Source organism: Syngnathoides biaculeatus, chromosome 13, assembly GCF_019802595.1.
Source record: "Syngnathoides biaculeatus isolate LvHL_M chromosome 13, ASM1980259v1, whole genome shotgun sequence".
Classification (NCBI taxonomy): domain Eukaryota; kingdom Metazoa; phylum Chordata; class Actinopteri; order Syngnathiformes; family Syngnathidae; genus Syngnathoides; species Syngnathoides biaculeatus.
Genome location: NC_084652.1, coordinates 28,436,841 through 28,448,844, shown reverse-complemented (window position 1 = coordinate 28,448,844; position 12,004 = coordinate 28,436,841). Strand labels below are relative to the sequence as shown.

At 48.4% G+C, this 12,004-nt stretch overlaps 1 protein-coding gene across 3 annotated transcripts in view; it reads left to right on the top strand.

Moving 5' to 3' along the window:
- The window catches only part of myo10 (myosin X), a 40,234-nt gene that overhangs the window by 20,121 nt on the left and 8,109 nt on the right, over window positions 1-12,004 (top strand). For all 3 annotated transcript variants that reach the window (XR_009797923.1, XM_061840453.1, XM_061840454.1), the window contains 18 exons: window positions 113-126; window positions 405-489; window positions 1,824-1,918; window positions 2,075-2,204; window positions 2,294-2,412; window positions 3,459-3,605; window positions 3,739-3,839; window positions 3,899-3,965; window positions 4,040-4,132; window positions 4,825-4,893; window positions 4,985-5,067; window positions 5,141-5,249; window positions 5,913-5,993; window positions 8,850-8,974; window positions 9,079-9,193; window positions 10,170-10,276; window positions 11,099-11,323; window positions 11,667-11,706. Coding sequence is in view for 2 of the 3 variants with exons in the window: in XM_061840453.1 (XP_061696437.1) it covers window positions 113-126; window positions 405-489; window positions 1,824-1,918; window positions 2,075-2,204; window positions 2,294-2,412; window positions 3,459-3,605; window positions 3,739-3,839; window positions 3,899-3,965; window positions 4,040-4,132; window positions 4,825-4,893; window positions 4,985-5,067; window positions 5,141-5,249; window positions 5,913-5,993; window positions 8,850-8,974; window positions 9,079-9,193; window positions 10,170-10,276; window positions 11,099-11,323; window positions 11,667-11,706 (1,805 nt within the window). In the remaining variant the exon portion in view is untranslated. The remainder of the gene's footprint in view (window positions 1-112; window positions 127-404; window positions 490-1,823; window positions 1,919-2,074; window positions 2,205-2,293; window positions 2,413-3,458; window positions 3,606-3,738; window positions 3,840-3,898; window positions 3,966-4,039; window positions 4,133-4,824; window positions 4,894-4,984; window positions 5,068-5,140; window positions 5,250-5,912; window positions 5,994-8,849; window positions 8,975-9,078; window positions 9,194-10,169; window positions 10,277-11,098; window positions 11,324-11,666; window positions 11,707-12,004) is intronic.

Below are 12,004 nucleotides of genomic sequence, written 5' to 3'. Positions count from 1 at the left end.
AGCTTCTGCGCTTCACAACACACAACAGTTGTGCATATCCATACGCATATGGATTGTAAAAGAATTCATTGTGATTCCTAAAAACCTTGACTGAAACTTCTTCCCACGTCAGACCTCTTAGAGAAGGTGAGAGTCTTTGTTCTTTTATTATTCAAACCGTCTTTTTGACTGTAAAAAGTCCAGTCACCAAACGAATTTATTTGAGAACTGCTTTCTGCGCATCTACCCTGAAAATTATTTGTGGTGACTTTGTTGAGTTTGGATAAACCACGTCACATTGATCTAACGTGCAAGCACTCTAAATGTCTCCGTAGGCATTTGGCATTTATAAAAAAAAAAAAAAAAAAAAATGCTTTGGGTGGACCGCGACATTTGTGTGACGTTTTTCCATCCTTTTGTTGCAGAACCGAGTCGTCCGACAGAACGCAGGCGAGAGGAACTATCACATCTTCTACGCGCTGTTGGCTGGCAGCGACAACCAGCAGAGGGGTCAGTCCGCTCGCACCTTGCTTGAAAATAAGTAATAAGAATAACGACACAATGCGGCACGTCGGGCCACCGGTTTGTACGTCTGCCTCGCGGTTGTGTAGTTGCGGGTTCAAAACCCTCCCGGCCTGGGTGGAGTTTGCACGTCGTCCCCGTGATGAGCGCTTGGGTTTTTTTTTTTTTTTTCTTTTTCCAGGCGCGCCGCCTCCCTCGCGCATCCCAAAAACATGCAAAGTAACTTCACTGAAGACCGCACGGGTCGATCGAAATGCGATTGGTCGTTTGTTTCTATGTGCCCTGCGATTGGCTGGCGACCAGTTCAGGTTGTGCCCAAAGACTGCCACCCGCTTGAGGAAAAGCGCTACACAGGGTGCATAATTGGAATTTTTGTTTTTTTTTTAACACACATGGCCAATAACGCTGTTTCTGATTTTAACTCATTGATTGCCGTGGATGTTTTTATTTGTCAGTCGGAATGCAACCGCGAAATGCCGTTTTTCAGCGGCTCGGCGCCGAAGAGGGGAGTCGGACGTCACGGGAGTCGAAGGCGTGCGTGAGAAAAGAAGTCGCGGGTGACGGAGGGAAAGTCAAAAAGCTGCTGAGGTTCTACTGGAGCCATCCGTCGAGTGGGCGTCGCTCGTGACGCGTGTCTGAGTCCCATATCAGGAAAGAAATTTGGCTTTTGCCATCAAAAGACGCGTCTCAGTCTCGGTTCTGTTGGTTCCTACTTTGAGGTGTCACAAATACTAATAGATTTTTTTGTCAAAATCAATCTTTCGTTTCTGAAAAAGATCACGTTTGTGGTCAGAAATTGTCGTTTTGCATTTGACTTCCTGCTGATTAAAAAAAAAAAAAAAAAAGCGGGACTCAAAGTTGGCTCTTGCTCAACTCGTCCACCGTTTTGAGGAAAAAATGCACCTTTTGGCCACTGTCTACATGTAGAGTTCCTAAATGTCGGAAAAATAATCATAATAATAAGGTGCCACCACAATGCACTGCTACCTTGCCTCACATGTTTAATTTCTGGGGGGGAAAAAAAGCCCTGAGACTTGCCAGAAACAAATTTCAGCTGAAATCACAAAGCAGAAAATCGACGACTCCGAGTAGAAAAGCTCGTAAATCGGGGCGCGGCCTCAGGGAAGCCCCCCAATTGGCGAAAACTAACCCTTTCACGGAACCCCTAAAAATGGCCGTCGTTCAGACATCCATTTTGCGTCCCGTTCACTCGATAATTTGTGGGACTTTGGGGGGGGGGGGGGTGATGCGAATTGAGGCCGAGGAGGTTTTGATTTGCCACTAAAATCCCAAGTCAGGTGTGAGTTTCCGTTGTGTTGCAGAGTTTTTGGGTCTGAGTCCGCCTTCCACTTTTAACTACTTGACCCGCTGCAGCGGCGCCACCGATGACGACAAATGCACTTTCCGAGACGTTCTGGTAAGCTCGTATTGATTTCCCGTTTCGTGTTCCATCCATCTCAAATGCGTCATTTAGTTTTTGGCCGGCATTCAAAGTCTTCCCAGCTCCCTTCTTTTGTCACGTGTGCTGCGTGTGTGTGTGTGTGTGTGTGTGTGTGTGTCCCCCCCCCCCCAGAACGCCATGCGGACGATGCAGTTCACAGAGGAGAACGTCGGCGAAATCCTGCGCCTCCTGGCGGGAATCCTGCACGCCGGCAACATCGAGTTCGTGACGGCCGGCGGCGCGCAAATCGCGTCCAAGTCCGGTGAGTTTGCACCTCTGGCGTTTCCAAACGGATCGCTCCTTGTGAGCGTTTGCCAGCCGTCGCTGAGGTTTCTGGCGTCGGATTGACAGCTCTGAGTCGGACGGCGGAGCTTCTAGGCCTCAACGCGGAGCAGCTGGCCGAGGTTCTGACCCACAGGTCCATGATCCTCAGGGGGGAGGAGATCTCCACCCCGCTCACGGTGGAGCAGGTCAGTGCGCAAACATCTCACGAGGGGGAGGAGAAGAAGAAGAAGACCAAATGCTCTCCATGACGCTTTGAGATACTTGAACGTATCTAGCGGAGAACCAAAAGCAAGGCCGGGCCTTAGCGAGTTCCAGCAATATCTCGCTTGGTGTTTCCCCCACTAAAATCCGATTTTAATGGACCCCCCCCCCCCCCCCCACAATACAAAGTATATTAGAGGTTTTTGCTTAAGCTTTGGATTTGCTTAAGTTCTGATGCCAAAATTAATTTGGAGAATCCTTTTTCCCCCGACATGACCGTGCACCCTCAGAAATAATAAATCATACTTTATTTTTTTCTTTGCAGTTGCCACAATCTGCGACTAATTGGTGCCATCCATCCCAAAAGGTTCCTAATAACCTCCAAGTGCCACAAGGTGGCGCCTTAGCACTACTTCTTGATGCATTTTCGGGCATTGGAAAGAAAGCGATCTGAAAAAAGCAAATGAGCAACTCTTTTGGCAACCAGAGAGGATCGATGAAAACAAACAAACAAATAAATAAAAGAAGGACTTACAGCGGATAAACACGTTCCAAAAAAGAGGAAAAAAAAGACTTACAGCGGATAAACCCGTTCCTCAATGTTCAACAAGTGAGCATCGTGAAATGAGCTGCTTGGTTTTCGGCTGTTGCTCGAGTCTTTTCTCATGTCAAGTTTTACAGATGAGCTCAGGTGACAGGAACATTTTGGTGACTTGGGAAGCACCTACCTCGGGTCAAAGGGCTCGGACGCGCGGATGCCGAGAGCGTTCGCCTTCCGCTGGTTGTACGATAAAATGAGGAGGATCGGGCTCATTACGGCCGTTAGCGGCAATGCAAGTTACTTTTTAGTTGCGTCAGGAAAGGGCTCCGGCCAAATGGCGACACCGACGGCTTGGAATGGAGGCGAGAAATCCGAATCCGAACGGCATTTATTGTCACGCTGGCGCCGCGATAGCGGAACATCATCCTGCTAAAACGAAAGGGGGAAAACTGGCCCGAGTCAAGTGGTTTTGCCCGCCGTTCCCGGCAGGCGGTGGACTCCAGAGACTCCATGGCCATGGCGCTCTATTCGCAATGTTTCAACTGGATCATCCGCCGAGTCAACGGTCGCATCCGGGGGAAAGACGACTTCAAGTCCATCAGCATCCTGGACATCTTTGGATTTGAAAACTTTCAGGTGCGCCGACGCTCGGGTCGTCCCGTGAAGGAAGTTCACGTGTCAAGAAAGACGTTTGAATGGAATCCGCGCGGGAAGGGGCCGGAAGGTGGGCGTCGCTTTCCTTCTGACCAGGTTCGGTTTTGTGTGGCAGGTCAACCACTTTGAGCAGTTCAACATCAACTATGCCAACGAGAAGCTTCAGGAATATTTCAACAAGCACATTTTCTCGCTGGAGCAACTCGAGTACAACAAGTAAGAGTTTGCCAGTGAGCAACACGCTAAGCTCGTCCTGACCCTCGACCTTTCCGCAGGGAAGGTCTGGCGTGGGCCGACGTCGACTGGACGGACAACGGCGAGTGTTTGGACCTGATCGAGAAGGTGAGCGAAACGCCTCTGGCGACGCGACGGGCCGCCGGACGAGCCGTCTGATTTGCCGAGGTGCGTTTCCGTAGAAACTGGGCCTGCTGGCGCTGATGAACGAGGAGAGCCACTTCCCCAAAGCCAGCGACGGGACCCTGCTGGAGAAACTGCACAGTCAGCACTCGGTAGCGCGTCCTCGCCGTCGTCTCTCCGTGGGGGAAGTTGGGAGGGGATGAGGAGAACGGACGCGTTTTGAGTACAAAATGTACACGACGTGCCAAAACTTGGGTGGGCCCCGACAAATTTCAGCAGTCGACACGTGTTTTTTACACATCGAGACACGACCACACAGGAGCAAGAAAACGCCAAATAGGATTTTTCTCAGCTGTGAAGTGCAACGAATACAAAAAGACAAATTGTTGTCAGTCAGTCACATATTTCGCCAACAATTCGTCTTCGTTGAAAACCCCAAAAGGGTGATGTATTTTTTGGAGTTGGTGACCAATTCATTAGTTAAATGGAAAAAGATGACACGCCGTGGCAACGCCAAAGGAAAAGAAGAAGATTGACCAATGAATGCATTAATCCCATTCATTCATCAAAATTTTACTCTGCCGTGTATTGAAATTGCTCTCGGTCGGGCCCTTACACAAGCCACGCGTGGTATACGCATCAGTTCATAGAAACCAACGGCAGAGAGTCCGTGTGAGTTCTTTAAAAAAAAAAAAAACATCAGCGAAATTGAAAAGCAAGACATTTTAGAAGACGACAATGTGAGAATATGATATGAATGTCGTTTGAGAAGTTCGCCAATGCTAATTGACGCCGCCGCGTTTCTGTCGTCTTTCACGTGCTGTCAATTTGTTTTGCGTTTCAGAAAAATCCATTTTACGTGAAGCCTCGCGTCGCTCTTCACTCCTTCGGAGTCAAACACTACGCAGGAGAGGTAACGCGCCGGCGCCGGCGCCGTCGTCGTCGTCATGACCACCCACAATGGCTCATCGCCGACGGCAACAATTTGGCGTGTGGGCGCGCAGGTGGTGTACGACGTCCGGGGAACGCTGGAGAAGAACAGGGACACTTTCAGGGACGACGTGCTCAACGTGCTGCGGGACAGCAGGTCCGTCCAAATGTCGACACGGTTTGATTTGCTCGCCGGTGACGCTTCAGCCTTTTTTTTTGGCCGCGCTCAGGTTGGATTTTGTCTACGAGCTTTTTGAGCACGTGCTGAGCCGCAACAAGCAGGACACGCTCAAGAGCAGCTGCAAGCACCGAAGACCCACGGTCAGCTCGCACTTTAAGGTCCGCCCTCACACGCCGTACGCACGCACGCACGCACGCAGCCACCCACCCTCCTCCAAAAAAAAAAATATGCTTTTTCTTTTTTCCTTCCCACTCTTCTTGAACCTCTCTTGGTATTGTGCATGCAATTGACTCTGGAAGAGGTTCAAACTGTTTGGGACAAAATAGATTTGTTGACATGAAGCCTTGTGTTGCGGTGTGTGTGTGTGTGTGTAAATCGAGCCCCAAAAAATGCACCTTTTAATATTTTCCCATTCCAGGCTAACCCTTCTGCTAGCCTCGTTTCAGCCTCATTTTTCTAAAAAAATTCTCCAAAATGTTATCAAGCAGATCAAGACATTTTCAACGCTTGAGATGAAGTCGTCGTTTGTAAAAATACAAACACGGGGACTGAGCGATGCTGTCCGTGACTGACGAAATATGAAATATGACCAAAGGGAAGTTTCCACCCACCCAGTGACAGTAAATCTACCCAGAGACAGAATTTAAAATAGTTGAACAAGTGTAAACGCACGTTTGCGTGATGAGAGCCCCGAAAACAATAAATGCGCTTTAACGTGAAAGTCGAAGAAACCTAATGAAAGGTTTAGGAAAAAAAGCAAATCTGAACTTTGAATCAAGAGCGCTCGCCCTGCAGCGATTCTCTTGTTGTTGTCGTTTCAGGACTCGTTGCACTCTCTGATGGCGACGCTGAGCACGTCCAACCCTTTCTTCATACGATGCATCAAACCAAACACGCACAAGGTCAGTCCGCCGCTTTTTGTGCGTTTGCCGTCGGCCGCGCTTTGCCCAAACGTGAAAATTTGCCACCTCGGATCGGGTTTGGAAGCTCCACCTATGACGGACTGCGCTCTATTTGCTTTGTTGAACCACAAAAACGTGGCGCGATTGTCCAGGAACGAGGAGCTGATTTCCAACAGTCATCATTCACAAGAACCTCCTGTCCAATATTTGCTTTGCGTTTTTCCAAAATAAAAGTACAACTGTCCAGAGGTTCGCTTCAAACGGGAATTCGAGTTGACTTCAATTCAAGAGCGTCAACTTCAACTACAATTTGGAGAAGATTTTTCACCATTCAAATTTTCAAAATTGGATTTGTCGGACAAATACACTGCCTTTCAAATTTCTGAATATATGACAAATGGAACAGTCAACGTTCGTAATGTAGTTAAAAAAGACAAAACATCAGAGGTGCTCGAAATGATTTGAAATCCGCACAAGTCCAACTTGCGTGGAAGACCAGCCCGCTTTCAGAAACCTTTGATGGAAAGACAAATTTGGGGAAGAACCAAAGGGGCCACAAACCTGCTCGTTTTCTACGTCATGGCGATAAAATATGTACAATTGTGATAATTCCCATGATGATAAAACTGTGTGGGGCCGAATCGGAGCATTGCCTCTCCTGGGTCAGTGCGGGGGGGGGGTTCTGCTTTGAAAGTGTCCAAAATTCATTTGCTGAAGTCACGCCGAACCCTCAAAATTTCCCCCGCTTGCCCCCAAAGTCTCTTTTCGGGAAGCCGCTGAATGTTTTGTCTCGCGTCGAGCTGGCCATCGGCACGCGCCCCCCCCCCAACAAATGAGGCTCGGCGGGAGAGGGGTCGCCACGGCAACGGCGGCCCTCCCATCTCCGCGCCGAGGGGGCCCCGCGACGTCTTTGTTCGTCAGCGTGCGACGGACCGGCGCGTCTTCTTTTTACGGCGAAACGGCGCGCGGGCGGAAGCGTCGCGCTCTCGCCTGTCGGGCTTCATCAAGGTTTGAACGTGCTGTCGCGTATGGAAATAATAACATAGTCAAGATTGTACGGAGTCAATCGGTAGACGTGAATTGGATGCGTTTGACGTGCAAATTGCGGATGACAGTATAACACTTGAAATCGATCGGATACTTGTTCTTTTAATGTAATATGTATCGCATAGAAGATTGGCAATGCATTATGTCGTATTAATTGCGTGTATACGTCGCCATGTGGAACAAAACGATGATGACTTCTCCACCTACTGACTTGTTGCTTTTCTCCCGGTATGACTTAATCAATGCTGAAAAGTTTTGCACGCGAGGTTCGCTTGCGCAACTTCGTCGACTGAAGTTTGCATTTTTGACGGATGAAAGTTTGTCACAGTGATTTGAACAATAATTTAGGAAGAATTGATTTGCAAGAATATTGATAAAGGTGGCTGGCATTGTGGAGCTTTTATGTGGCGGCAATCTGACACAAACACTCAAAAAACATCGCCACCTACTGGCCTCGGCATGCGTGACACACTCTGCAAATATTTTGGCAATGATAAAGTTTGATAAGCAATAAACGTATTTGCCGTGTAAATTTGAACCAAAGAATGTTTGTTGATGTGATGACAAAATACACGTGTAGGACATAAAAGACACAATAAGTGTCGAGCGTAACAATTTATTTGAAAATAGTTTTGAACAGCCTAAAAAGCTTGCGGGTCAATTTGACCCGATGGATGGCGTCACAAACGTTGGCCATTTTGTGAGTCCTTGTGCATGTTTTTTCTGTTTTTTTTTTTTTTAATTATTATTATTATTATTATTTTTTTTTAAAACTTTGCGAAACAATGGCCACGCCCCCTTTTTTGTCCTCGTCAACAACGTGAGCCCTCTTCTGCCCCACGATTGGGGGGGGGGGACATATTTTTGCACTCTTCTTTCTTTCAGGGGGACAAAAGTTTAAAAATAGAAAAATAACGTTTTTTTTTTTTTTTGCAGTCCAAGAAATTTGCAAATTGGAATGCAATTTTAAATTGACCAAATATGAAAATCACTTTTAGTCTTTGTTGTTTTTGACCAGAGCCTAAAATGGAAGTGTTTTTTTTTTCATTTCAAAAGAATGAAATATAGCGATAAAGGCGCTTTTTGTGAGCGTAAACTGTAAAAAAACGCGTTTGCCGCAGAGCGAGGTTGGGCCTTTTCCACACAGCGCCGTCTTTGTGCGTCCGCCGAACGTATGCAAATGCGCTTTATGCTAATGAGCCCCCGACATGAAGGCACAGTGGGGATCTGTCATGGGGGGGGCGCGCAGGGTGGGCGGGGGGGCTCAAAAAGCAGCCTGCCTGTCATTGGTAGAAGCAAAGTGGCGCCCCCTCTTCTCCGCCGAAGGAAGTTCACGTAAAGTCTCCTGCATACACATCAACAATGATAATCATAATCACAAAAACTGCACGATGCTGAAGAAGTTTGATTGAAATGAATGCGGCGATTTCATTTGAAGTTTACGTCTCGGAAAATGTTCAAGGCTGAAAATTATTGGCCAGCGTTACTAAGTTTCGGGAATATTTTGATGTCAGAATGGTTTGAATTTGGAAGGACCGTCATTTTAAAAAAAAAAAAAAAAAACTGCCACCAAAAATCACAATTATTATTACTTCAAAATCTCATTTCAGCCAAAAAAAAAAAAAAACACGTCTCTTTGCCTTTGCGTCTTCTTGATGGCCTCAAATCCAAAGTGATGTAGTGCTGCCATCTACGGGCTTCCCGTAGTCATGACAATGCTTTCGAAGCTGAATTCTACATAGAAGCTGGCTGGGGGAGACCTTCTTCGTGCACGCATTCCAAGTTACCGTGAGCCGTTTGATGCCACAGATGCCCGAGCACTTTGACCCGGCCGTGGTTCTGAACCAGCTGAGGTATTCCGGCATGCTGGAGACGGTCAAGATCCGACGCGCTGGCTTTCCCGTCCGGAGACCGTTCCAGGAGTTCTGCTGCCGGTGGGTGTCCCAAACCCCAGCCCAATAACACCCTCAAGTACCGAACCCCTCCCGTCCCGTTGCGTCGGTCCCGCTCAAACTTTTTTTCTCTTATCTTTCCCCAGATACAAAGTTCTGATGCGGGACATGCTGACGCCGGACGATGACAGGGGGCGCTGCGCGGAGCTGCTGCAACGCTTCGACAACGGCGCCACCAAGTGGCAGATGGGGAAAACCAAGGTGGGTCAAGTTGGGTTTTTCAAAAAAAAAAAAAAAAAAAATTCAGAATCGGAATCATTTTTCTTGTATGTCAGATGTCACGCACAAGCAATTTGTCTCCGCGAGTTACACGCTCCGGAGTCACGTAAGGCGAACAAAAGGCACAAAAAACATAGACAATACTAGCGAGCGTGTAACCCAGGCAGCCACTCGCCGTTGGCTGTGATTTCAGGACCCAAAAGCAAAAATCTACCAGTCATTGAGTCGCCTCGCCACCGAAAAAACGTGCAAACATCACATGAAACTCCTCAAGTGACTTCAACATAGCAATTCCACGGCCCTTTCGGAAGAATCTTCATAACGTCAACTTCTCGACAACCCAAATCCCGAGCGAAATCAAAATATCGCTAAAGACGTGTTTTGCTGGCGCGACTGGACGTGCTCGGACCGACCAATCAGACGACAGATGTAAAATGCGGGGGGGGGGGGGCATTTCCCCCCCCGCCCGTCTCGTTTTTGTGCTGCGTGATTCCATTGATGTGGCGACAAACAGACACTGAAATGTGATTGGACAAGGTCAACGGGAAAGGCCTCGCTGTCGGCCGCCGGTTCCGGACACGCTCGCGAGGATGGGAGAAGGCGAGTTTATTCCTCTGACCCGTTTGGATCACCGTTGTTGTCGTCGTCGTCGTCGTCGTTACCGCGGCTGTCGACCTTCCAGTGACCTTTTGAAAGTGGAGACCTCACTGGCCACTTCATTACCTACCCAAATTCGGGAAGATTTTGATTTCTTGTTCTTTAAGCGTTTCCAAATGCTTCCGTAGCCCCGAGAGCTCTTCTTAAACTAACAACGTTTTTCTTTTTGAGCCTTCAAGCCGACCTTTTTTTAACAATGGGCAAAAATTGTCTTTTGCGTCGCCGGCATCCGACCCAAACCGGCGAAAGTCGTCGCATGAACAAACGGCAAATTGTGAGAAATGTGAATTTTGCTTCTCAGGTGTTCCTCAGGGAGTGTCTGGAGCATCGTCTGGAGAAGCAGCGAGAGGCGGAGGTGCTGCGAGCCGCCACGATCATCCGGGCGCATGTCAGCGGCTACGTTGCCAGGTGGGCCATCGTCGGGCGTGTTGGGACTCCCCTCTTGTGCCCGCAAATCTGCTGTATTCTTAAAGCGCTTCTCGTGTCTCTTGTGGTTGGCCGGAGGACTGAAGGGCCCACTCGGGTACACGGACAAAATGCAGCCAAACTGCAAAAAAAGCCGCGGCCCGTCCCATCTCCCGGACGGATTTACCGTAGATTAGGGCCGGCCGGATTACTTTCGCTTGATGCCTTTTACCGTCTTTAGCGGAATATGAAGTCATCTGCTGATGAATTTTTATAGAAATGCCGAAACTTAGCCCAAACTTGCTATTGTTGTTTGCCGGAATGGCGTCGCCTTCTCTCGTCAATTTTGCCCAATTTAGATTTAAAAAATTTGTCATCCCATCCATTTTCTTAGCCGCTTATCCTCACAAGGGTCGCGCTGCAGCTATCAGCAGGCAGGTGGCAGGCCACACCCTGAAGTAGTCGCACTCACAATCACACCGACGGGGCAATTTAAGAGCGTCCAATCAATGTTGCATGTTTTTGGGATGTGGGAGGAAACCACGGGGGCCCACCCGGAAAAAAAGCCACACAGGCACGGGGAGAACACGCAAACTCGGGATTGAACCCGGGACCTCAGAACTGTGAGTTGGATTTTCATGTGTAAAGACAAACAAAGAGATCTGGAAAAATTCTTTGCAAAGGCTTCATGTTGGGCGGCCTCAAGACGGCGGCAAAGCACTACATGAAGCTCCTGAAGCAAATAGCGAGAGGTTTGAAATCTGCCAATGAGAGGTTAGCGGTTGACTTTTTTTTTTTTTTTTTTTTTTTTTTTTTGCCGCACAGGAAGCAGTACCGGAGGCTGCTGCGCTGCGTGCTGCTGGTCCAGAAGAACTTTCGCGCCTTCTACTGGCGCAGGAAGTTCCTGCTGCTGCGCCGGGCCACGCTAACGCTGCAGACGCGCCTGCGAGGGCAGTTAGCGCGCCGTGCGGTTGCGCGCATGCTAGATGACAGGAGGAGGGTGGAGGAGGAGGAGGAGGAGCAGCGGAGGAGGAGGAGGAGGAGGGACAGGTTGGTGGCCAATGACTGGCAAATGGCGCCACCAAGTACAATCGTTGCCTTTTTTCTAATTATTTTATATAATGTTAGATTTCTTTCATAAATGGATATTTTTGGTCAGCGATTTGTTTTTATGTTTACAAATGATGGAGTCCTTTTGAAAGTTTCTCTTTTTGACGATGTCATGTTAATTGAGCGAGGGACATCATGCCAGCAAAATTTGTACGAGTAAGGCAAGGTAAACCCAGCTAAATATTTGTGCCAAGGATTCACCTACCTCGGGTCAAAAGTTTCCAACCTGGGGAAACTAAACATGCAAAAAAAAAAGGTTTCTATTTGTGTTTGGTATTAACAGGGAGCGACGCCGGCAGGAGGAGGAACGCCTTGCTGAGGAGGTAAGAAAAGAAATCCCGAGTGGGGGGGTGGCGAATTTTGTGCAATACTGTGTGGTGGTGATGGGGGGGGGGGGGGCACGCTTGACCGCAAATGGCGAAGGTCCATCCAAAAAAAGTTTTGTGATCGGCAGATTTGTTTGTTTTTTTTAAATGAGAGCGTCTTTGTACAAAAACCAAAGAAAACAAAAAGGCTGATCCCGATGTCATCCCTTTTCCCATCCGTTTCTCCTCACGTGGGTCGCAAGTGTCCCGGAGCCCGTCCCAGCGTACGCCCTGAACTGGTCGCCAGATTTTTTTG